This window comes from Ipomoea triloba, chromosome 5 (assembly GCF_003576645.1).
Source record: "Ipomoea triloba cultivar NCNSP0323 chromosome 5, ASM357664v1".
Lineage (NCBI taxonomy): Eukaryota > Viridiplantae > Streptophyta > Magnoliopsida > Solanales > Convolvulaceae > Ipomoea > Ipomoea triloba.
The window spans coordinates 4,343,313-4,368,735 of NC_044920.1; the positions used below are offsets into that span (position 1 = coordinate 4,343,313).

The 25,423-nt window shown below is 31.3% G+C and overlaps 2 protein-coding genes across 2 annotated transcripts; one reads left to right on the top strand and one right to left on the bottom strand.

The window, feature by feature from the left end:
- The first annotated feature begins 3,970 nt into the window (after positions 1–3,970).
- LOC116020608 (mitochondrial acidic protein mam33) lies at positions 3,971–6,826 on the top strand. Its single transcript, XM_031261077.1, has 3 exons — positions 3,971–4,303; positions 4,867–5,198; positions 6,402–6,826. Exons 1-3 carry the CDS (start codon positions 4,121–4,123, stop codon positions 6,586–6,588), a joined length of 702 nt encoding a protein of 233 aa, XP_031116937.1. The 5' UTR covers positions 3,971–4,120; the 3' UTR covers positions 6,589–6,826.
- Positions 6,827–7,519: 693 nt separating this feature from the next.
- On the bottom strand, positions 7,520–24,717 carry LOC116020130 (3,4-dihydroxy-2-butanone 4-phosphate synthase-like). Its single transcript, XM_031260618.1, has 4 exons — positions 24,471–24,717; positions 9,949–10,001; positions 9,353–9,421; positions 7,520–7,708 (listed from the first exon to the last, which is right to left on the bottom strand). Exons 1-4 carry the CDS (start codon positions 24,715–24,717, stop codon positions 7,520–7,522), a joined length of 558 nt encoding a protein of 185 aa, XP_031116478.1.
- Between the last annotated feature and the right edge of the window lie 706 nt (positions 24,718–25,423).

Genomic DNA, 25,423 nt, shown 5'->3' on the forward strand with positions numbered 1-25,423 from the left:
ATGAAACCTCAAGTGGTCATAAAAGTTTAATTTACTGGTAACTAGCAGATTACAGATAAAATTACTGCCGTTGATAAAAAAAAAATTACCACCACTAAGTCAACTATCACTGGATCGAATTGGTTGCCTTATTTCGATTGACGAAGAAGGTGATCACTAGTTGCCTTCTTCGATCTGAAGAAGGTGACCGACGTGGTTGCCTTTACGAACAATGGCGATTGTGCGTCGATAAATCTTTATTAACTAATTATTTCAGGTTATTGGGTAAAAATGCATTAAAATGATAAGTTGGAAAGTTTAATGGTACCTTTTAATAATTGAAATACTAATATGACACTTTTTATAATTAAATGGTATAATAAACTTTTTCTATATAGTTCACAATTATTATAGAGCAAATACCAATTTTGACCAACGAATATTATCAAAATGACAGTTTTGGTCCACATGTTTAATTTATACCAATTTTCATCCATGACTATTGTTTTAGTGCCAAAATCCATCACGCAAGTCACTCATTCGTTTTAAGATGTGCTGAAATCTAAAATTTTAAGTGTATTTTCGTACTTTTCAACTTAAGATCCCAATTTGAGCATGAATAATGAGATTTGAACCCTAAGATCGATCTCAATTCTCGCAGTTCTTCTCCTCATCCTACATTAATTTGAGGAGTAGAACTGTGAATTGAGATCGATCTTAGCGATTAAATCCCTTTATTCATGTTCAAATAAAGATCTTAATTAAAAAGGACGAAAATACCCTAAATAATTTCATATTTCTACATATCTTAGTTGTGATCAATTTTGGCACTAAAATAATAGTTGTGGATGAAAATTGGTAGTAAAACAATAGTCGTGGATGAAAATTGGTAAGAATTAAACATGTGGATCAAAACTGTAATTTTGCTAATACTTGTGAGACCAAAATTGGTATTTGCTCATTATTATATCATGTACTATGGTCCACCTTGTAAGGTCGACTAATGATATAAGATACATTTTTAATACATTGAATGTGCATTTTTGAAGGTTCATTGAATGGCGCGTGCTGGCCACATGCCATATGGACATGCAAAGGGTGATGGATAACATCAACGACTGAAATAACCATTGAGCCTAAAAAAAATTTCAATGTACTCAACAGTCAAAACTTTTTTGACGGTTGAGTGTTTTTTTAATCTATATATAATTATATGTCCTACAATTCTACTTCATTTGTATTCAATATTGTTTTTTCTACAATCCAACTCTTTCAATATATTATTCTCAAATTGCACTTTCTCTCAATTTCTCCCATCTCAAAATGTCTAGTGACCATGAACATTCCGATGATAATAATTGAGATTTTAGAGGACTATTTGGTTGAACAAGTAATTCAAATATTGATAAATAGGAGATCATTTTCTTCACAATCTACACGTCCTCGAAGATACATCAGTCGGGATCATGAGAGTGGTCATGATTGTTTAGTTCACGATTACTTTAACGATTATGGTCACGCCTATCCGGAGAATTTGTTCTGAAAATCATTTTTGATAGAGTAAATACGTGACTACACTACGATAATGGTCGTAACGGAATACAGTCAAATATACTTTTATTAATGATAGAACGGGTACAGTGATTATACCCTATAGGTAGCTCGGTCAACGTAACAGTGGTTAGAGGTTTCCGAGCTACTAGACTACTTATGAGGAAACAGCCAAAGGTCCATTTCCTAACATTAAATGGCGTGTATATAGGGTGTCAGGGGACAAGTGCTGGTCTCGCGGCATGGCAGCCGCGTGGCGGCCATGCACATGCCCGATATTAGGCCCACTACTTACGAGCCAAGTGTCGGGCGCCTATAGGTTGTATGCCGTAGGGGTAAACAAGAGAACATGCCCATACCGATCACCCGCGCCCTGCGAATGGTGATCCTGGCCTGACCTTTTCAAGTACAGTTGATCAGGTAGACCGGCGAATAGGTCCAGACTCCTGAGTCGTTGATCATCTCGGTCTGTACTCACGTGCACTATCAATTTTGAATGTGAAAACACTCGTTTTTGCATATAGTTCATGCACTAGAGGATGAGTTTGAATTCTTTCAAGAACGGATGAATGCTGTCAGAAAAAGAAGTTTATCACCACTTAAAAACTGCACTACTACCATGTTAGTTAGCATACGGGTCACTAGTTGATGTAATGGATGAGTATCTACGTATGGGTGAATCAATTGCCATTGAATGTGTACTAAACTTTTGTCGTGCCCTGTTACAATTATTTGGAGGCCAATTCTTGTGAAGACTCCCCCACCCCCTTCCCTCCCGCCAGCTGATATCCAATAATTAGTTCATATGCACGAACATGGACACAAGTTCCCTATAATGTTAGCAAGTTTGATTGTATGCATTGGAAGTAGTGGCGAAATTGCCTAGTAGCTTGGAAGCTGGGACAATTCACACGCGGTGATCACAAAGTGCTAACTTGCAAGACTTGTAGATTTGACACGCATTTTTTGGAGTTACAAAATCTTGCAATGAACGCCAGCCATTGTTCAATGATGTCTTACATGGATGTGCACCTAAGGTTAGCTTTAATGTCAAAGACACACAATATAACAGAGTGTACTATATAACCAATGGAATTTATCCACAATGATCATGCTTCTTGAAGAGCTTTATGAGGTCCAAACTCTAGAGCAACTGAAGAGAAAGAAGTTTAGCAAACATCAAGATTCAGCAAGAAAAGACGTGGAACGGGCATTCGAGATTCTTCAATCTCATTGGACAATGATTAGAAGCTCATCGCAATTTTGGTATAAGGACGACTTGAAAGATATAATGTACACATGCATTATTTTGCACAACATGATTGTTCAAGATGAGTAGGTTGGACGATGGCAGTAATACGCCAACACAACCTACTCACGGCTTACCCGAAGATTTTCAAGAATACTTGGTAGGAATTCCAAGTTACGCAGTTCTCAAGCACACCATCAATTTCGTGCAGACTTAGTTGAACACATATGATTTTTTAACAATAATTAATTTGTAATTGTATTGATTGTATTCAATTTTGAGTTTTATTTTGTTTCATTTATGATTTCAAATGAGAATTTTAATATGGTGTTAATTGCTTGAATTAAATTTATGAAATTATATTTTATATTTTCAAAATTATTTTATTTCGATATTTAAATTTATTTTTATTTTAAATTAAAATTAGAAGTTATAATTATAAAGTTGAAATTATTAATTATAAAAAATGAATAAAATAATATATGAGGTCTAAAAGTATGAAGCAGTATGCCTATAGTCCACAAAGCTGTGTGGACCACGGTCCAAAACGATGTCATTTTAACATTAAAAAAAAAAGAAAATTCGTGCTCTACGTGCTTATGTGTTTGAATAACGAACTTTCTGGGATAAGATAATGTATTTTATGAGTTAGAATAATGTACTTTATGTGTTAGAATGAAATTTTTGAAGTAAAATAATGTACTTTATGAGCTGGAGTAATGTATTTTATGTGTTAAAATAATATATTTGATGAGTTAGAATAATGTATTTTATGTGTTTTTGGACCGTGGTCCACACGTATGGACTACGGTCTATGCAATAATGATTGCCTATATAATAAGGAGAAAAAAAAGATTAGAGAGAAAATAACAAATTGCATTGTAGACCCTGATCCAAAAATAACCTTTAGATTATGTATTTATAGTTGATACATTCTGTACTTATACTTGCAGTTGACTGTATCTGTAATTATCAAGTTATTTGTTTACATGTACAAAAATTTATTAGTAGGTACAAAATATTTTAATCTAAGGTACATCATTTTTGTATTAAGGCTCAAATTTCTATGGTATAACAATTGAGTGTGATGCAATAATATACAGTGATATGGAGGAGTTGAGCCCATAAAAAAATGGGGAGATAAAAGGGTTAATAGACCATAGTTGGAGATGTAGATGCCCTAAGCAGGCTTAAGGTCCAAGGACATAATCGTCCATTCCAAAGGCAGAGAGTAAACAACTTACAACTCTCCCGCTCGTGGCTCGCCGTCGCCGGAGCTAAAATTTATCTGGCAGTTCAGCAGCACTTCAGGCGACTGGAAAATACACGACTTTGGACAAAATGTTGAGGCGAGCTCTAACAAGCGCCGCCGCCGCGCTCCGGCAACGGCACTCCTGCCACGCGTTAGTCGCTCGGCGGTCTTCGTCGTCGTCGTCATCTAGTGGTTCAACCGCTGTAAACAGCATTATTCTCCGCTCCCTCAAAGATCACTATCTCGAAGTCTCCAAAATGACCCCTCCCCCGGTAAAACCTCATTCCCCCTTTCCTCACATATAGGAAAAATGAGCTCATATACGTACCTACATATGAGATTTGTGAAGCTAGGGTTTTATTTTATTATTATTATTATTATTTTTTTTTTTATTTCCTTGCTTTTCTGGTTTGATTTTTCCTCGCAGTAGTATATGTATATGTTTATGTGTATATATGTATATGAATAATGATTTTTTTTCGCCGGAGTTAATTGAAGTGTACTGTTGAGGTTTAAGAAGGGTTTATTGGGGTTTCATTTGATGGCTATCCATCACCCGTTGCTCAGACACCACTTCACAACTGGCTAACTTACAAGTTAAAAGACTTAATTTATAGCAAATGTTCATCCCTGTGTTCTTGGCATTAAAAGTGAATGAACTAATACTTGTACTGACTGACAGGTCCTAATTGTATCCCAGCTCATGAAGCTGTATAAAGTGCTAATATTTAGTTGAAGTGCTGATTTATCTAAATTAACCATTGATGCCAATAAAAATTTTGTTGTCTTTCACCCTAAGCGATTGATTCACACTTTTGTTTTTTGATCTCCCCAGAAAATTAGCCCTCCTTCTCCATTCACAGTTGTGAAGGGGGCACTTGATGGTAATGGCCCTGTTCTGGAACGGACACATGGCAATGAGGAGATTCGTATCTCTGTGATGCGGTTGGCTAACATTATACCTGGAGGAGGGGATGAAAATGATGAGGATGACATTAATCAATTGTTTGTCCATGTTGACATCTCTAAGCCTGGTCAAAAGGAGTCTTTGCATTTTCTGTGTGGCTTATATCCTGATGCTTTGGGAATTCATTCGGTCTCATTGAGAACCAGGGATGACACAGGGTTTCTTGAAGCCTCAAATAAGTATGGTGGTCCAGTATTTCAGTAAGTTTCAGATGGATTCTCAATTTCTCATTGTACATTTTGCAATAAATTTATGATCATTATTTCTTAATTTTTATTTACTACAAATTGCTATAAAGTAAAGTTTGTGCATGTTAACAGTTTAATAACTGGCACCAGGGGTAAAAAGGCTAGAAGCATGAGACTCGCATTGCTATAAAAATGGTCCATGGTCTTAGTTTTGAACTAAAGAAATGCTTATTATGTTTGGGCACTTCTATATTTAATGGGTGATACTTGGTTCCCTGTCACTTTTTCTAGATGTGAAAGTTTACAGTGAAGTCAATAAGTACTAGAAATCATTCTTCTTCCTTAAGTTCTGTGTAAAATCATTCCCCCAAAAGGAGTAACAAGAGTATACTAGGACTTCTTATCTCAACTTCTTAATCTTATATAAATTTTTTTGAACAGAATTTCCCCATTTATATTCCATCCATCTCTTATCTATGAAACTATGTTAAAGGCTAAGGCAGTACTTGTTGTGAAGTTTTCATTGTTAGAGAGTATGGCAGAAATTTATCTTCTCAACATTTTGCAGTGAGTTAATGCCATCTGTGGTCCTTTGAATATAGTGGTTTTGTCATGTTTAGTCCTAAAATTTCAAGTTACCCATGGTCCGTCAACTTTCAAATTTTAACCAGTCGTGGTCCTTTCAGAAGTAAAGTATGGGCAAAGTCACCCCTTCAGAAGGATCATGGCTGGTTAAATTTTGAAAGTTGAAGGACCACGGCTAGTTAAAATTTGATAGTTGAAGGACCATGAGTGGTTAACTTGAATGTTGAACGACTAGGTGGTTAACTTGAAAGTTTAAGACTAAATGTGGCAAAACTATTATACTCGAATGACCCCATATGACATTAACTATTTTGCAGTAGATAGAGAAGGATTCAGGTGGAAGGCAAGATAACGTCTTTGCTATCTGTTAGTAATATTTGTAGTGCACGTCTTGATATGTTATCTATCTTCATTCTCAAATATGATATATGCTATTCATGCTACTATCATGTGATTCAATGTTTTGATAAGTAGGCTGGCAAGTTGCCAAGGCCTTATTGATGTTGTCACTGTTGTAAAGCTTTCCGTTCTTTAGGCATATCAACTGCCACTTCAGATTTCATGAAAACATTAATTTTGTTGGGTGGTTCTTTCAAGTTGAATGATAAATTTTCAAATGGCTATTCACAGAGATATAGATGAAAGGACTAGAGACGCATTTCACAGCTACATTGAGGAGCGTGGAATCAGTGAAAGCCTATTTCCATTCCTGCAAGCTTGGCTTTATGTGAAGGACCATCGGAATCTCATGCGCTGGTTCAGAACAATAGGTACATTTATTAACGAGGGCAAAGGAGCCTCCGCTACACATGCTTAGCTTTCGTTATATATATCTAATTAAAGACTGAATGAAAGTGGGGAAAAGAGTGAAAATCATCGATGAATACTGTCAATTCCAAGTCATGCATCTGCAAAATGGTTACTATATACGCACTTTGCTGATAGTCTAGCTCTTGCCAATGTTTTTCACCATTTATTGTCTTCTCTACTACTTGCCACTGTGTTTTTGCAAATCTTATTTTTCCCCTAATTCATGGATTTTGATTTTTCTTTTCTCCCCAAGCATACATGTACTGAGTCAATACAGAGAAGGGGAAGGGAGGGAGGTGGGTTTTTTTTTTTTTTTTTTTGGCTAAAGTGTCATTCGGCACCATGAACCATTCACGATTATTCATCCCGCACCATGGTCTTCAATAAGTGATTATTCGAGCTATAAACCAAATTTTTTTTGCGCCTAACCTTTTTTGTAGGTTTACCGGTAAACATTATGACATGGCGTTAGTTTCCTGCTGATTAGGACTTATTTGTTAGTGACGTGGCTTTAATTAAATGAGATGGAATCCATGTAAGATTAAATAAAAATAAATAAATAAATAAAAACTAAGAATCAATCGACGACGACTACACTTTCGATTTTCCCCAATTTTTACCGTCTGAATTCCTTCAGCGAAATTGGTGACTGCACCCAAATCCAAAGCCACAACAAATTTGAGAAATTATGCCAAGTGCTACTGAACTTTCATCCATTTTGTATAAAATCTTTCATCACTCCAAAGCAGCATTCTCTTTAACGAAATTCTGACATTTTTTTGCTTCAAATACAAATGTTCCTCCCAATCCACGACTCGTTAATCTTCCGACGAGTCAGTTTTTGACAACTTCTGCGTGGATTCATGTTTAACAGAGCTATGGGGTTCGCCCAACTTGCGCGCAGAAGTAGAAGAAGTAATTGAGCTTGTACAAGAAGGCTATGCAAATTGACGAAGCCTGGGTAATCTAGCCATAGAGCCATCACTATCCACAACTTCACAAAGAACAGCAACAGGATCTAATCCAGCTAATACAGCAAGATCAACAGAAGCTTCTGTATGGCCAACTCTTTTTAGTACGTATCCCACCTTCTCTCCCGGTCGATTGAAATCCTCAGTTTTAAATCTCTAGATGCCAGAGCCAATATAGTCTTCACCCTATCATCACTAGCTGAGACCCCTGTTGTGGTACCATATTTTGCATCCTATGAGATTCAACTAATTAATGTCAACCTATGAAGAGGATACATATTGTAGAAATGCTAATACCTGCAAAGTAGATTTTTTACCCAGGGAAGTATCAACTTAAAATAAGTTTCTGTCACGAAGGATAGCAGCAAGAATTTTTCAAGCCAACAGTCCGAGTTAAATCAAAGGAGTGGCAAGGCCGCAAGACAGAAAGTCCGGCGGAGATGCTCTGTGCTCGTGCAGTCGTGCCCAAAGTGAACCCGTTGGTTTCTTGTATTATATGGGAACATAGAGCTCGCAAGTTTTCCACTGAGGAAAACCATTACTTCGTTGATGTTCTTCTGTCTCTTAATGCACTGACAGCACCGCAAAAGTTGTCAAATTCTGATATTCTTCCGGCGTGGAAACAATCACCATTGAGAATTTGGAGGTTTCAATTATCATTTCAAAATGCATGCTTTTATTATCTTCTCGTCAAATCTTCAATGCTTCTATCTTCTTTATGGCGCTGCTTTACTCGGCATATCCCAACGGCCATGCGTGGGGGGTGTTTTACATCAAAAAAAAATTTGGTTTATGACTCAAATAATCACGTATTGAAGACCATGGTGCGGGATGAATAATCGTAAATGGTTCATGGTGCGGGTTGACACTTTAGTTTTTTTTTTTTTTTTTTTTTTTGGGGGGGGTAGGGTCCATCTCGATGAAGAGTTTTAGTAACATGTTTTACCAAGAAACCATTCACAATGAAAAGAGAGATTTTTACTTGTTGACTTTTATTTTTTTTTGAAAAAAAAAAGTCAACAAGTAAATGGGGAAACGAGATGTAATGGGGGAGAAATGTGCAAATATAAAAAAAATATAGGGACATATTTGTAAACAATGTATAAATATTAATTATTTCATAATTAAAAATATAAAATTAAGTAAATAGAAGTACTGCACCAAGTCACTAATAAATAGCTGAATAATAAATACGGAATCTATATCTATACTATTAATAAAAATAAAATCCTCAATTTTAACTTTCCGCTCAAAACACTTCTAAAGGTTTGCGTAATCTACACTGTTAATAAAAACAAAATCCTCACTTTAAGCTTTAAAAGAAAAATCCTCACTTTAAGCTTTCCGTCCAAAATAGTCCTATAATATTTAGGATGAGATTATTCTACGTTACAATTCCTATCATACTACAATTCTACATTACAATTCTTATCGTACTACAATTCTACATTACAATTTCTATTAGTAATAAGATACAACCTTATTAAAATTCCTAATCCTATATTGCAAACTTTAAAAGAGAAATGCAGTGCAATTATTCGAGACATCCCCACTTTCAAATCTACAAATTTTGTTGCTGCGCCTATTTTATTTGAGACTTCCCCACTTTCAAATCTGCAAATTATAAACAATGGTTTTCTTTCAATTTTACAAATCGAAAACAATTTTGTTCTTTCACTAATGGAGCATGTTTTTGTCTCTGCTTCCGACCTATTCCCAAGACGAGGAAAAGTTGTATAAGGCTTCGGTTGATTTGTTGTTATTTGTCCAGGGAATATCAACGTTCCGCAGTCAACCAACAAACACTAGAGTGCCTATTCCATGACTCTTAGTAATTTTTCCAAACAGCTTGATTTTGTAATACCATTCCTGCAAAAGAAAAAATAGCATAGAATAATGATAACTATAGTATTAGGTATTCTGTATTAGACATGAACAAAAAAGTACTTAATGATTTATGTTTTGTTTTAATTAAAGAGGATAAAACAATTCTTTTCTAAAGAAAATATTTCAACACGACATGGAGTCAATTAAATTTCTTTCTACAAGGGCGTGGACTCATGGAGAGGTTGCTTCATTGACAATGACTGCATTAATGCTCTTTGCATTCTGATTTTGGACATGTCAGTAGGTTTCAGTAATATTAATATTAACGATAAAAATAAATGAATATTTTTAATGATAAAATCACAACAAAGATTGTTTTTAAAAAAAGGCCGATTATGTCATTAATGGTGGAATTAATGTGTCACTATTTACAATATAATTCTTTTAAACAATTTTTTTTTTTTTTGAGTTCTACTCACTCTATTACATAAATATAGTTATCATTACTCTATGCTGTTTTTTCTTTTGTAGGAATGGTATTACAAAATCAAACTGTTTGAAAACATTACCTGGGAGTCATGGAATAGGCACTCCAGTGTCTGTTGGTTGACTTTGATATTCCCTGGACAAATAACAACAAATCAACCGAAGCTTTATACAACTTTTCCTCGTTTTGGAGATAGGTCGGAAACAGAGACAAAAACATGCTCCATTAGTGAAAGAACAAAATTGTTTTCGATTTGTAGAATTGAAAGAAAACTATTGTATATAATTTGCAGATTTGAAAGTGGCAGGTCTCGAATAAAATAGGCGCATCAACAGAATTTGTAGATTTGAAAGTGGAGATATCTCGAATAATTGCATTGTTTTTCTCTTTTAAAGTTCGCAGTATAGGATTATGGATTTTAATAAGGTTGTATCTTATTACTAATAGAAATTGTAATGTAGAATTGTAGTACGGGAAGCTTAAAGTGAGAATTTTATTTTTATAAAAAGAAGACCGATTAGGTCATTAATGGTCGAATTAATGTGTTACTATTTATAATATAATTCTTTTAAACAAATTTTTTTGTTTGATTAGTTACTCTTGAATTAATTGATCTCATTACAAATTATTTTGTTTTTTAATGATAAAGGGCATGTCTGGTTATTGACGGATCCGCCAATTTTGACGTTTTGACCTCGGTCAAAACACCAAAATTTATGTTTAGTTAGCAGCGATTTGGAGCAGCGGATTGCTCCAAACCGTTGCAAACTCAACCGCTGCTAGCGTTTGAGTTCGGCGTTTTGGGGAAAATTTGTATTTTCCCCAAAACGCCCTCACTACTAATTTTATAAAAAAAAAATTATTTAATTACTGAAGCCTCTCGCGGCTTCTCGCAGCGAGAAGAAATTTGGAAGAGGAGCACCGCTCCTCTTATATAGAGGAGCTCAAGTGCTCCTCTTCCAAATTCATTCGATGTGGGATAAAATATCCCATATCTGATTTGCAAACCTTTGTCTTCTTTTTTTTTTGTTTTTTTTTTTTAAATAATTTTTTGTTTTGTATTATTATTATTATTATTATTATTGTTGTTGTTGTTGTTGTTGTTGTAATTGTTATTGTAAATTTTATTTTATATAATAATAATGATAATATGAATGTCCTTTTAGGTCATTTTACATATTAACCGCTAATCTAAATAGCTAATTTTATCAAACATCTTTTTACAAACCGCTGATACAATCCGTTGGTCAAATCCGCTAATACAATCCGCTGTTTGATAACCGCTAACACAACTCGCTAACGCTAATAGCTAACCGTTGATAACCAAACAAGCCCAAAATCACAGCAAAGATTGTTTAAAAAAAAAAAAAGAAAGGCCGATTAGGTCATTAATGGTTGAATTAATGTGTCACTATTTACAATATAATTCTTTTCCCTATTTTGTTTTTTAATGATAAAATCACAACAAAGATTGTTTTAAAAAAAAGGCCGATTAGGTCATTAATGTGTCACTATTTACAATATAATTCTTTTAAACAATTTTTTTATTTGATTAGTTACTCTTGAATTGATTGATCTCATTACAAATTAATATATAATTTACATAATAATTAAATATAAAAATACCGATTATATTATAAACTCAATAATTTTGTAAAAGAATGTAGTGTTATTACTTTATTTGATGGTATAGTTAGTGCAATGAAAAGGTCATGTGATATACCAAACATGTTGGTACACGATAATTGGTTGAGTTGAGTCAGAAGAATTAAAAATTAAAAATTCGAAATAACAATTCGAAAACATTAAGGGAAATAAAATCTCTCTGGCCATATTGTTTTATTGAATATTGCTTAATTGTATATTGTTTTATTTAATAGGAATAAAATCATGGTCATGTTTGGTCATATTGTTTTATTTTGTATTTATTGTTATGCATTTTTTTTGTTAGTATGCTGCCTATTTATTTTTTAAGTTTTTTTTTTTTTCAGCTTTTTGCTTGGTTTTAAATTTCATGATCTTTCATGGGAACTTGCATTCATTTACAAATCCCGAAAGAGTTTTTCGTTAAATTCAACAAACTCTTCAAGGAAGGAGATCTGTATGATATTCGTAATTTCATTGTGCAAACGTGTCGCATGAGGTTTAAGTCATGTGAGCATACCACACTCTGTTCCTCCTCCTTTCTTACCTCCTGTGTTCGTTGCCTTGTTCTTGTTCGTCGGGTTTCATAGTTTGAGTGTTCAAACTTGAAGCGGTAGCTTGTTTTATCTTAGGAAACCTAGGCTACAACGCTCCTAGCACCAAAGAATGTAGCAAATAAGGTTTTAAGGACAATGTAGTGATTACACGACTAAAGCTTACAACGTACCAGATCATCCTTCACCCTTGTGCTTGTTATTTTTTTAGAAATATTATTTTCGTAGTAATATTTCGTAACACTATTGACCAGTCGAGATCCTCTCTGATTTCCCTTATTGACTCTTCATCAATACGATAAAACACCCGAAACTTCGAAGTTGCTCAAATCACCTCTGCAGCACACCAAGACTCCAAGAGGGTAGAGTTCAATTTTTGTCATACATTCTTTTGATCAAGTTTGGTAGAGTTCAATTATTGTCAATACTTTTTAGGTCGAGTTCGTCGCACATGATCTTTTTAATGCGATTCACTTTTTGTGTATGGTTTGTAGGCTGTTACACAAAAATGATGTTTACCTAATTCACACCTTTGACTTATGGTTGCGATAATTTTTCATCGTCACAAAAAGAGGGGGTGGGGAAAGAAGTTTCATTGTAACCCTCAAGTTGAATGGCTGCTTGAGTGATCATTTTGGGTTAAACAATGAAGTCATTGCCATTACAATTAATACATGACCCCTTGGCCTTGATAGGCACAAAAAAATAGTATTAAAAAGGCACTATAGATATTGCCCTTCCATAAAATGAGCTTATGGTAGGGATTACACCCTTTTTGTGCAGCACTATTTCTTGAGGAAATTAAAGAAATCAACAAACTATAAAATAGTCTTTTCAAAAAAAATAAAACAGTTAGAAACTAATTATTACACTTTTTGATATACATCACATCCAACATTGAGTTAGCTTTTGATTTGCGAGAATGTTCGCAACTACCTAAATGTGCATTTTGTGTGAAGTCAGTCTTATAACTCTAGTCGAATTTGAAACATTATATGGTTACCAAATATTGAGTTAGCTTGATATTTAAATGCAGATAATTATAAATAAATTGCATACAAATAGATCAAAGTAAATAAAAAGAGTTTTTGTACAATAAACATTTTGTTTAATTTAATCTATTTACTTTTATTTTGATAATTCATTTTATGTGCTTACTGTTACTTTGACATTTGTTTCCATCAATTTCAATATTTTTATTTTTAAAAAATTAATATTTTTTTAAATGACAAGAATGCATGATAGAGATGCTAACTAATTATCAACAATTTGTTGCACATCACAAGCTCATGCTATACATTTGGTAAGAGTTTGTGGCATTTCTATTTGTTATATAATTAATTTTCAAATAATTATATCTTATATAAAAGGCCCCAAACTTCTTTCTATAGAGAAAAAAAATGAAAATATTTTTCCTAGAAGCTATGATGAGCTAGCACCCCCTCCCTGCCATATGGTGATAGGTTTTCATTTATCTCCATTATGGCCTCCAGGCTATTGCAAGATTTCAACTAAATCTAATCAAACAAAAATCAGAGAAGATCTCAAAAGTTGTGTAGTGGGACTTAATATTTCCTATGGATTACATTTGTTCACAAAATTTATTATATTAGTTAAAAATGTATGAATATAAAGAATTTTTATATTGTACAATCAAACACAAATATATACAAACTCAAGAGTCAAATATATATAATGGTTTGTTACAGTCAGAAACATTGTTTTTAAAAAAATGCGATGACATTTTCGTATAACTGAACAGATATTACAAAAACAGCCTCTAATGAGGCTCAATCTCATGACCTCCCATATGGAAGAATCACTACATGTCATCTGAGGACAAAGTGTTCTACCAATAACAGCTAAAAAGAACATTTGCATATGTAAAAAATGACTAAGTACAAATCTAAAAAATATTATTAATTAAATTTAATTAATCATACCAATTAATTCATGTATCTGCGAAATGGTTACTATATATCCACATTGCTAATAGTCTAGCTCTTGCCAATGTTTTTCACCATTTATTGTCTTCTCTACTACTTCTTGCCACTGTGTTTTACAAAACTTATTTTTCCCTAATTCATGGATTTTGATTTTTCTTTTCTCCCCAAGCATACATGTACTAAGTCAATACAGAGAAAGGGAAGAGAGGGAGGTGGGTTTTTGGGGGGGGGGGGGGGGGNGGTCCAATCTGGATGAAGAGTTTGTAGTAGTAACATGTTTTACCAAGAAACCATTCACAATGAAAAGAGAAAAGGGATTTTTACATGTTGACTTTTATACTAATAAATAGGAAAAGTGTCAAATTGTCCCGCTAAGTCATTCGGATAGTGCAATTAAGTCCCTTAAGTAAAAGAAAAAAAAGCTCCATTCGCATCTCCTAAACCTGTAAAATAGTACAATTGAGTCCAAAAAAACTTGTATAGTAGGTTAAGTCATTCACATTTCGACATGTGTCACTTTTAATTTTATTTTTATTTTAAAAAATACTTTTTATTAGTTCTCAAAAAAAACTTTTTATTTATTTATTAAGTTATTAAAAAAATAAGGAAAAAGTGTCAAATAGACCACTGAACTTCTTACTTTTGTGCAATTGGGTCACTAAACTTAAAAAGTGTGCAATTGAACCATCGAACAAACAAAATTTATGCAATTGGAACATTTTTTAAAAATTTCCGGTAAAATCCGATTATATTACTTACATGTATGTATTAAGAATTACATTTTTCTCTACCATACTAGTTGAGAGTCAATATTGACATGTTTTTAATTCAAATTGAATTTTAAAAAATTTAGAAAAATGTTCTAATTGCACATATTTTACTGGTTTAATGGTTGGATTACACACTTTTTAAGTTTAATGACCCAATTACACAAAAGTAACAAATTCAGTGACCTATTTGACACTTTTTTCAAAATAATAATAATAATAATAATAATAATAATAAAACTCGAAGTCCTATATTTGCTGGTTTTTGAATTCCTTTATATAACAGTTATAATAGCTTCCAACCTTTTCGTGTTCTTAAGTCTCAAATCGATTTTCTTTAAATATTCCCATTTATTGACTCTCAGTGTAATTATTATATCATACTAGTATTTTCACTCGTGCGTTGCACGGAATGGATTTGTTATAATATTTAAAGAATATTTGGATCAATATACAATTATATATATTATAACATCGAATATTATATAGCGCAATTGATGAAATTGATTGGATCGATTATGTTTTCTGATGTTTTCCTTTGAATTAGAACAAATAATTGTCCAATTACCCGGGCGTGGATAAATTTTTTTTATTATATATTGAGATAATAAAAATAAAGATGAAATTATAAAAAACTCTAATATTGAACGTGTACATTTATTTGATTATAAGATTAGTACAAAAATATTACTCAATTAATTGAATAATATATGACTTGTTTGTCTAAAATTATCTTAAAAAGATCTATAAGTAATATGACTTATATAATTATATTATTACTAAAATAAATATGAGAAAATGAGAAATAAATTATTATAAAAATAAATTCAACGACCAATGCTTAACTTAATTATCATAATAATTATTAGGCAATTACACTAGTATTCATTTTCCCCATATTGCATTTAGTTTTATCTTCCTCCTCGTCTAACAACCCATCTACCCCACTGAGGCTCAAACCCATGACCTCCCACTAGGGAGAATCACTTCATGCCACTTGACCACAAGGCATTTGGCGTTCAATTAATTTTTTTAAAGTTTAAATAACTTAGAGTTTTCAAAAGGAAAGTATAATTAACTATTAAAGTTTTTAAATAATTTTCAGTCAATTAGTAATATCCTTTTCTTTTCCCGATAAATGATTTTACTTTTATTAATAGTGTTGATACATGAGTATACATATTATCAATTTATAGATATTAGTTAATTTCTATTTTACATTTTCTTAACAAATAAGCTTTATTAATTATTTGACCAATAAAATATTTCATTAATTGACTACAAAAGTTTAGGCGTGGAATGAAATAGGAGGATTTTACTTTTATATATAGTATAGAATATAGATTACGATCTTTTTATATTTTAAATCAATTAGTAATATCATTTTTCTCGGAATAATGGTCAAATAAACCACTGAACTACACACAAAACTGCAGTTAGGCCATCGAACTCAAAAAGAATGCAATTGGATTCCTGAACTATATAAACTCATGCAATTAAGTACAAATTGACATGTTTTCAAAAAAAAAAGTCTGCAATTAAGTACAAATTGACATGTTTTCAAAAAAAAAAGTCCAAATTTAAGTACAAATTGACATGTTTTCAAAAAAAAAAGTCCAAATTGACCTACAAATTGACATGTTTTCAAAAAAAAAAGTCCAAATTGACCTATTTACCTACAATTGTGATGACATGGTGGTTACTAATTTTAAAATAAACTTTTAAAATAATTTTAATTGAAATAATTAAATAATAATAATAATAATAATAATAATAATTAAAAAAAAACAGACGTCTCCAGCAGTTCTTCTATTTTTTTAAATTTTTTTAATTATTAGTGCCGATTGTTATGTGTAAATTAATATCAGGCAACCTTATCTAGGAAAAATGAAAAGAATTACGTAGTAATATTTACCTAATTTTCGTTCCATTTTTAATTGATGATGTAGAATATTATTATTGAAATATTTCCGTTTCATTTTTAATTTCCATTCCTTTTTTAATTTATCTTTAATATTGTTTATAATATGCCTTTATTATTTATGATGTAGAATGTTTTCCTTTTTTAATTAAATTTCAATGATATGACCATTTCCTTTTTCATTTTAGTTAATTATGGATATTTTTTTTATTTACAGTCAATTATTAATATTCATTTCCTTTTATATATTCAATCAATTAGTAACATCAGATTCATTTTTAGTCGATTTTTTTTTATTTTCAGTTAATTAGTCAATTAGAATAATAGATCCACTGGTATTTTTACCTAATTTCTGTTCTATTTTTAATTAATGATGTAGAATATTATTATTGAAATATTTTCATTCTATTTTTAATTTACCTTTACTATTGTTTAAAATTTAAAATATGCCTTTACTATTCTTATATTTTTATATATAGTATAGATTAATATTATGCTAATTATGACGTCCATGTATTATGAATAAGTATGGTAATTAAGGAGTATATATTATAATTAAAAAATAATGTATATTTTAATTTCGTTTAATTATGGACGTAATATGTGTATGTTTAATTTTCTTTAATTTTATCCGTAATATATATGTGTATGTTTAATTTTCTTTAATTATGTCCGTAATATGTGTACCATTAATTTCTTTAATTGATTAGATAAAATTACGACAAGTATAAAAAGCCGTTTAATAAAAGTATAATGTTTGAACTAATTTCTCAATGACCATAATTATTAAGATTTTATTCCAAAGTAACCATTAGCATAATTTTATATGTGTAATAATCTGTGAATTGAAATAATTTACATAATTGTATGGACGTAATAATATGTGAATTAGCATAATAATACGTGAATTGAAATAATTATCATAATTTTGTTAATCTCCTCTAATTATGGATGTAATATGTGTATTATCAATTTCGTTAACTGATTTGATAAAATTTATATTACGGACAACAATATTAATTCATTAGTTGTCATAATTTTTAAGATTTTATTCAAAAGTAATCAAATGAAATGCACAGGTAATTGACATTATCTGAAGTAAAAATATATAAAATTATTGTAAGAATGAAATCTCTATGTTTAATGACCATAATAAATTTAGATGTTAAATATAGTGTAATTACCACGGATTATTTAGATGGTAAATAGTATATGGTAATTACCTATATAGATTAGCATATTAAACGGATTAACATATGGAACAATGTTATAAAAAAGGAAGGAAGCCTTTTAGATAAAATATATTAGGAATAATATCAATTAAATAAAATATCATAGGAATTTCTCAATTCTATATTTATAATTACCTTTATAAATAGATTTAATAGGAAAATTTAGTTACAAACTTATATTAAGAGTCATGGATTATTATTATTATTATTATATTATTATTATTAGGAAAATTATATTAAGAATTTTAGATTATTATTACTACGGAGTATTATATTATTATTATTATTATTATATTAANAGTACAAATTGACATGTTTTCAAAAAAAAAAGTCCAAATTGACCTATTTACCTACAATTGTGATGACATGGTGGTTACTAATTTTAAAATAAACTTTTAAAATAATTTTAATTGAAATAATTAAATAATAATAATAATAATAATAATAATAATTAAAAAAAAACAGACGTCTCCAGCAGTTCTTCTATTTTTTTAAATTTTTTTAATTATTAGTGCCGATTGTTATGTGTAAATTAATATCAGGCAACCTTATCTAGGAAAAATGAAAAGAATTACGTAGTAATATTTACCTAATTTTCGTTCCATTTTTAATTGATGATGTAGAATATTATTATTGAAATATTTCCGTTTCATTTTTAATTTCCATTCCTTTTTTAATTTATCTTTAATATTGTTTATAATATGCCTTTATTATTTATGATGTAGAATGTTTTCCTTTTTTAATTAAATTTCAATGATATGACCATTTCCTTTTTCATTTTAGTTAATTATGGATATTTTTTTTATTTACAGTCAATTATTAATATTCATTTCCTTTTATATATTCAATCAATTAGTAACATCAGATTCATTTTTAGTCGATTTTTTTTTATTTTCAGTTAATTAGTCAATTAGAATAATAGATCCACTGGTATTTTTACCTAATTTCTGTTCTATTTTTAATTAATGATGTAGAATATTATTATTGAAATATTTTCATTCTATTTTTAATTTACCTTTACTATTGTTTAAAATTTAAAATATGCCTTTACTATTCTTATATTTTTATATATAGTATAGATTAATATTATGCTAATTATGACGTCCATGTATTATGAATAAGTATGGTAATTAAGGAGTATATATTATAATTAAAAAATAATGTATATTTTAATTTCGTTTAATTATGGACGTAATATGTGTATGTTTAATTTTCTTTAATTTTATCCGTAATATATATGTGTATGTTTAATTTTCTTTAATTATGTCCGTAATATGTGTACCATTAATTTCTTTAATTGATTAGATAAAATTACGACAAGTATAAAAAGCCGTTTAATAAAAGTATAATGTTTGAACTAATTTCTCAATGACCATAATTATTAAGATTTTATTCCAAAGTAACCATTAGCATAATTTTATATGTGTAATAATCTGTGAATTGAAATAATTTACATAATTGTATGGACGTAATAATATGTGAATTAGCATAATAATACGTGAATTGAAATAATTATCATAATTTTGTTAATCTCCTCTAATTATGGATGTAATATGTGTATTATCAATTTCGTTAACTGATTTGATAAAATTTATATTACGGACAACAATATTAATTCATTAGTTGTCATAATTTTTAAGATTTTATTCAAAAGTAATCAAATGAAATGCACAGGTAATTGACATTATCTGAAGTAAAAATATATAAAATTATTGTAAGAATGAAATCTCTATGTTTAATGACCATAATAAATTTAGATGTTAAATATAGTGTAATTACCACGGATTATTTAGATGGTAAATAGTATATGGTAATTACCTATATAGATTAGCATATTAAACGGATTAACATATGGAACAATGTTATAAAAAAGGAAGGAAGCCTTTTAGATAAAATATATTAGGAATAATATCAATTAAATAAAATATCATAGGAATTTCTCAATTCTATATTTATAATTACCTTTATAAATAGATTTAATAGGAAAATTTAGTTACAAACTTATATTAAGAGTCATGGATTATTATTATTATTATTATATTATTATTATTAGGAAAATTATATTAAGAATTTTAGATTATTATTACTACGGAGTATTATATTATTATTATTATTATTATATTAACATAATAGATTTTAAATCGACGCTACAAAATTTAATATTATTATTTCATTTATTCAAGTATAGTAATCATCATTTTTTAACTAATAAGTGTGAATTAGTATTGTGTAATTAATGATAAAGATTAATAATAATTGGAATCAACAATCAATGATACAATGACCCATGTTTAGCTTCCAATGCACCATTTTTTATAAAATGAAGAATTGGAATGGTAAAACGAACAATTGGAATGAATAATTGAGGATTTATTCAAGTATAGTAACCACCATTTTTACCAAATTACATAAGCATCCGTAAATGGGGAAGATCAAGATTGCAAATTCTACAATATATAGATGAGCATCCGTAGATTGCTAGTTATTTTGCACAGTACAACTAAAAAGATGGGATAGTTAAATAAGGTATTATCATTCAAAATCTTGTAATACAAAGTTACAATACAATGTTTTTCCATTAGAAATTACCAATCAAAGTAATGTGATTAAAATATATAATTATAGAAAACATTTGATTGTTCACTACAATTACTCTGAAAATTGTAATTTTACATACGTGATACGCCCATGGCAAAATTGGCCTAGCTACTTGAAACCTTATCAGCAAAAATTAAAGCATATTGAGCTGTTAAAATCAAACTAAATCACAGTACTACAAAATACTCTATGGAATGCATACTACACCATAAGGATCTCCAACATGTAGAATGAATCAACTAAAAATTAAATCATACCGCATACCATAACAATTCTACACGTGTTAAAGTTCTTCGACTTCGTAGAATTACAAATTATAGATCTCTAACTAATAGTGAGAGCACAAATATTGGTACGTTTGAGAGAAGAGTCATTTCTCATCATTATATAGTGGAGGATAAACATAATATGGAAGATTTTTCAAAAGGAAAGTATAATTAATTTTAATTTTATGTAAATATAGATGATTGACATGTAAAAATTTTACTACAATATTATATAATTTTTTCATTCTAATATAGTTAATTACATGTCAATTATATAAATATATATAGATATATAGATATAGATTATCATATCACTAATCACCAATCACCAATCACCAATTAATTAATTAATATCAATATCAATCTATATAAATATAAATATTAATATATAACAATATTACCATATCATAAAATAATAAAATAATAAATAAATAAAATAAATGATTTTACCAAAATACCCCTAAGTTTTGGGGGGAAAATTTGGGAGGGGGAAATTGTTTTTATATATAGTATAGATTGGAATAAAGTCAAATAGGTCACTAAATTGCACACCAAACTACAATTAGGCCATTCAATTTTCTCTCTCTCTCTCTCTCTCTATATATATATATATATATATATATATATATATATATAATTAGGTCCCTGAACAACCCAAACTCATACAATTCAATCCAAAATGACTTGTTTACATGAAAGCATATTGACGTGGCAATTACTAATTTTAAAAATAAATTTTAAAAATAATTTTAAATAAAATAAATTTTTTTTTTTTAAAAAAACAAGAATTGTCGGAGACTATTCGTCTCCAGCAAGAGTCATCTCCGCGGCTGGAGATAAGCTGGTCGGAGATGATTTGTCTCCGCCAATTTTTTTGTTTTTTTTTGTGCTATAAATGCCACTTGTCCATTTTGCACTAAAGATTTGATTTTGGAAAAAATTATTAAATTACACTGCCGAAGGTTTCAGTGCTATTTCACTTCATCTCGAGAAAATAGTTGTGTTAAACACAATCTTGAGCGACAAACTTGGCTAAAAAAACGTTAACAAGAATCGATCTTGTAACCATTTATTTACGATAATCATATTCCACTCATTTGGTGTTTCCTTTTAGTATTCTATTTTATTTTATTTTATTTTAGGGTATTTTTAACTTATTTTTTTTTTGTCATAGTGTCATATTAGCCTTCGTCAAATAGCATGTTAAACTTATTTCTAGTAGGTATATCATGAATTACTAGTGATATTTATCATTTGTATTTCATTGTTCTTGTATTTATATAGAGAGAGACAGCTGAGCAAAACTTAATATTGTTAGTTTATTAGAGCAACAATGGTTGTAGCTTTTAGGTACACGCAAATACCCGGAGAATTCCGGGGTTATCGATCCACAGGGAATGGTTGGTCAAGCACTAACTCGGATTGATTCTTGTGAAGCTAGTTCGATAATAACGGGATTAAGACAACAAAAGTAAATAACAAAAATAAAAGCAACAAATGAAGAGAGATATATAAGATGCAACATAGGTAAGGATATGGATCGGGTCAATGCCCATCATGAGTCAAACAAATGTAGAAAAGAAGTTTTATCCCTTGTGAATGGAGGAAATGCACTAAAGTCCTCGGTGCCACTCTCGTGATCTACCCGAATGTGCCAAACCGCAAGTTATCTACTCTCGTAGTCTACAAGCGAGGCTCGTCTTAAAGATCCTAAGCAAATCAACATGCCCAAACTCAAGTTAATCCTATACAAGTTGTGAGGAGGTAGCCTAAACTAACCTCTAGATTCCAACACGCTGTCACCCGTGAAGGAACCGTTTTGGCTAACTTCTAAATTCCAACCCGCTCTCGCGGTGAAGGAACCGAAGACTAGCCGAGAAATCTCCCTATAATTTATCAAGCTCTCGCATTGTATAAATCAATAGGTGTGGCAAGAGTGTTCTAGCCATGCCCGATTCTCACCATGACACAACAACAAACAAGCATGTAATTGGATCCATTAATCACACACTTTCAATAACAAGTCTTGCACACAACAACTCATAGAAGCTAAACTAACAATTCATAATAATTGAAGAACGAACAACAATCTAGACATAAACACAATCCATAATCCAAATATAAATAAATTTAAGAACAAGCATCTTGATACAAGATTAGCTCAAGGTAAATTAAGGAAAGAAAGGGAAGAAATTCCCCTCGATCCATCGGTTGAAGCTCATAACCTTGTATCATCCCTCTTCTTATTACAAAATAAATCCTAATCTACTCCTACACTACTAAACAAGCCTCACTTGGAGGTCTACATTTTTAAGGAGAAGAAAAGGAAAAGAGAAGAGGGGAAGGGACTAATCTAATCTGAAAATTGGATATTGAAGAATGGAGAAATGGGGGGTATTTATAGTTGGGTAAAGGCAGGGGCAAAATTGGAATTTGGACCGCAGAATTCTCTCGCATGGTCAACGATTTTCGCCGCGGCGAGCCTAATTCTCGCCGCGGCGAAAGTCCAAAAATCCGGGCAGTGTGAAAATGGACAATAGGCGTCTGTTTCAGGACGCAGATAGACGCCTATTGTCCTCCTCCAGAATTTCTGCAGAATCTTCCACTTTCTCTTTTTGCTTTTGGCTCCATGTTTTATGCCTCTTTTTGCCTTCTTTCATTTGTCTTTTGCTTCCCACTCATCACATCATTCCACCAAATCATGTCTTCCACCTACTTGGTGCAATTAAATATACACATACAAAACAAGATTATAAATGCCACTACAAAATATTAATATTATGCTCAATTATCAAATCTTCATCATCTTTGGTCAAATAATAATTATTTATCACAATGAAGAAATTCAATATTATTAAGAACATAATATTAATATTTAGTGGTAGAAATGGATTTAAATATGGGGTAAAAATATGACCAAATATACTCTTATCAAACAACATAAGTGGTTATTTCACAGTTTTTTAGGGGATGAAAGCCACATGGAGTGGAGAGAAGATAAGAGAGAGAGGATGGGGTGCTCCTGCAAGAATGAGGTTATTTAGGTTTCCAAGAAAAAAGAAATTTAATGATTGGTCACACTAACTTTATTTATTTATTTGAGTTAATTACCGTTTTGGTCCCTCGACTATGGCAAAAGTACCAAATTGATCATCAACGTTCATTTTTGGCCGATTAAGTCCTCAAGTATTGATTTTTTGTCTGATTTGGTCCTCCGTCTGTTGGGGTGTTAAGTGACCGTCTACTTTGAGGGCATAATAGTCCTTTCAGTTGAGACTTTGACTCCATTATCACCACCACTCATTTTCTTTGATCTCACTCTGCCTCCAAGTTTGCCTTTTCCTTCCAGGACCACAACTAAACCCTAGAAAAATCAATTGCCTCGCAGCAACTAAATCGAAGATCCGTACGCCAACAACGATTGCAGTACACTTTGAGACGCCATCCGACGGCTTTAATTTGGTTTCTTTGATCGCCAGATCTAGGCCAAAGTTGATGTAGCCATGGTGGAGGAGGAAGTTGTAAGCGGAGTTGACGAGGTTTTTGTATTCGGCTCGAATTAACTCCAAGGCGTGGTCCTTATTGAGCGAGACGGAAACATTGGAGCGCCACCGTGCGAGAATGTGGTCACGGACGACGATGTAATTGTCTTGCTATCGCCGCCGATCTAGGACACCGGTCTCAATTTCCTCTTCGGTGAGCGAGTCCACTAGAAACCCAACGGAGATAGCTATTAGGGCTTCGATGTCCACCTCCTTAACCAGGTCCGAAACTCTCTTCCGACGGTGAGGATTCTTCGAAAGGTCCTCCTCGCCGGCAGCGAAGTCAGTCTCGGAGTACGCGTACGTGGTGGAGGGTTTAGGGTTGGGGCGTCGTACAATTAGCCCAGAGACATCAGCAGTCGATGGGGCAGTGGAAATCATGTCCGTGAAAAATCTCTTCCGACGGCGTTGCCTTTTGATTGGAGGTGGACCGGTGGGGGGAACTGCTCTTCATACGCCGGTTGAGAATCTGAAACGACAAGCTCAAATGTCGTTTGGGAGGGGAATAATGGCCACTTTGAGGGAATCTGCAAATGATGCATACATTGGTGAATGGTAAGAAAAAGAGAAATCGTGAAAGGACTCTAATGCCCTCAAAGTCTCAACTGAAAGGACTATTATGTCCTCAAAGTAGACGGTCACTTAACACCCCAACAGACGGAGGACCAAATCAGACAAAAAATCAATACTTGAGGACTTAATCGGCCAAAAATGAATGTCGAGGACCAGTTTGGTACTTTCGTCATAGTCGAGTGGTCAAAACGGTAATTAACTCTATTTATTTTTTAAAAAATTATATTTGTTTTATTTATTTTTTCCTCCCATCATATTTTCTCTTTTCTAATCACACTTACAAAAACTCATCAAAAACTGCGAAATAACTCCACTACTAAGGATGCTCTTACGGAGTATTATTTTGTGTTTTCATGAGTCCAATGTTACTTTAGTAAGTAGTTGGTTTAATTAAGTAGAAAAAGTATGCAATTTTGAATTGAGATATTAGAATGAACCAAAAATGGTTTTATATATATATATATATATATATATATATATATATATATATATATATATGTGTGTGTGTGTGTGT

Coding starts and splice junctions, on each gene's coding strand:
- LOC116020130 (XM_031260618.1), bottom strand. CDS start 24,717: ATGATTTCCACTGCCCCATCGACTGCTGATGTCTCTGGGCTAATTGTA. Junction 10,002..24,470: donor CGAAGAGGAAATTGAGACCG/GTGTCCTAGATC, acceptor TTATTTGTCCAG/GGAATATCAAAGTCAACCAA. Junction 7,709..9,352: donor GAATAGGCACTCTAGTGTTT/GTTGGTTGACTG, acceptor TCTGGCATCTAG/AGATTTAAAACTGAGGATTT.
- LOC116020608 (XM_031261077.1), top strand. CDS start 4,121: ATGTTGAGGCGAGCTCTAACAAGCGCCGCCGCCGCGCTCCGGCAACGG. Junction 4,304..4,866: donor CCAAAATGACCCCTCCCCCG/GTAAAACCTCAT, acceptor TGATCTCCCCAG/AAAATTAGCCCTCCTTCTCC. Junction 5,199..6,401: donor TATGGTGGTCCAGTATTTCA/GTAAGTTTCAGA, acceptor GGCTATTCACAG/AGATATAGATGAAAGGACTA.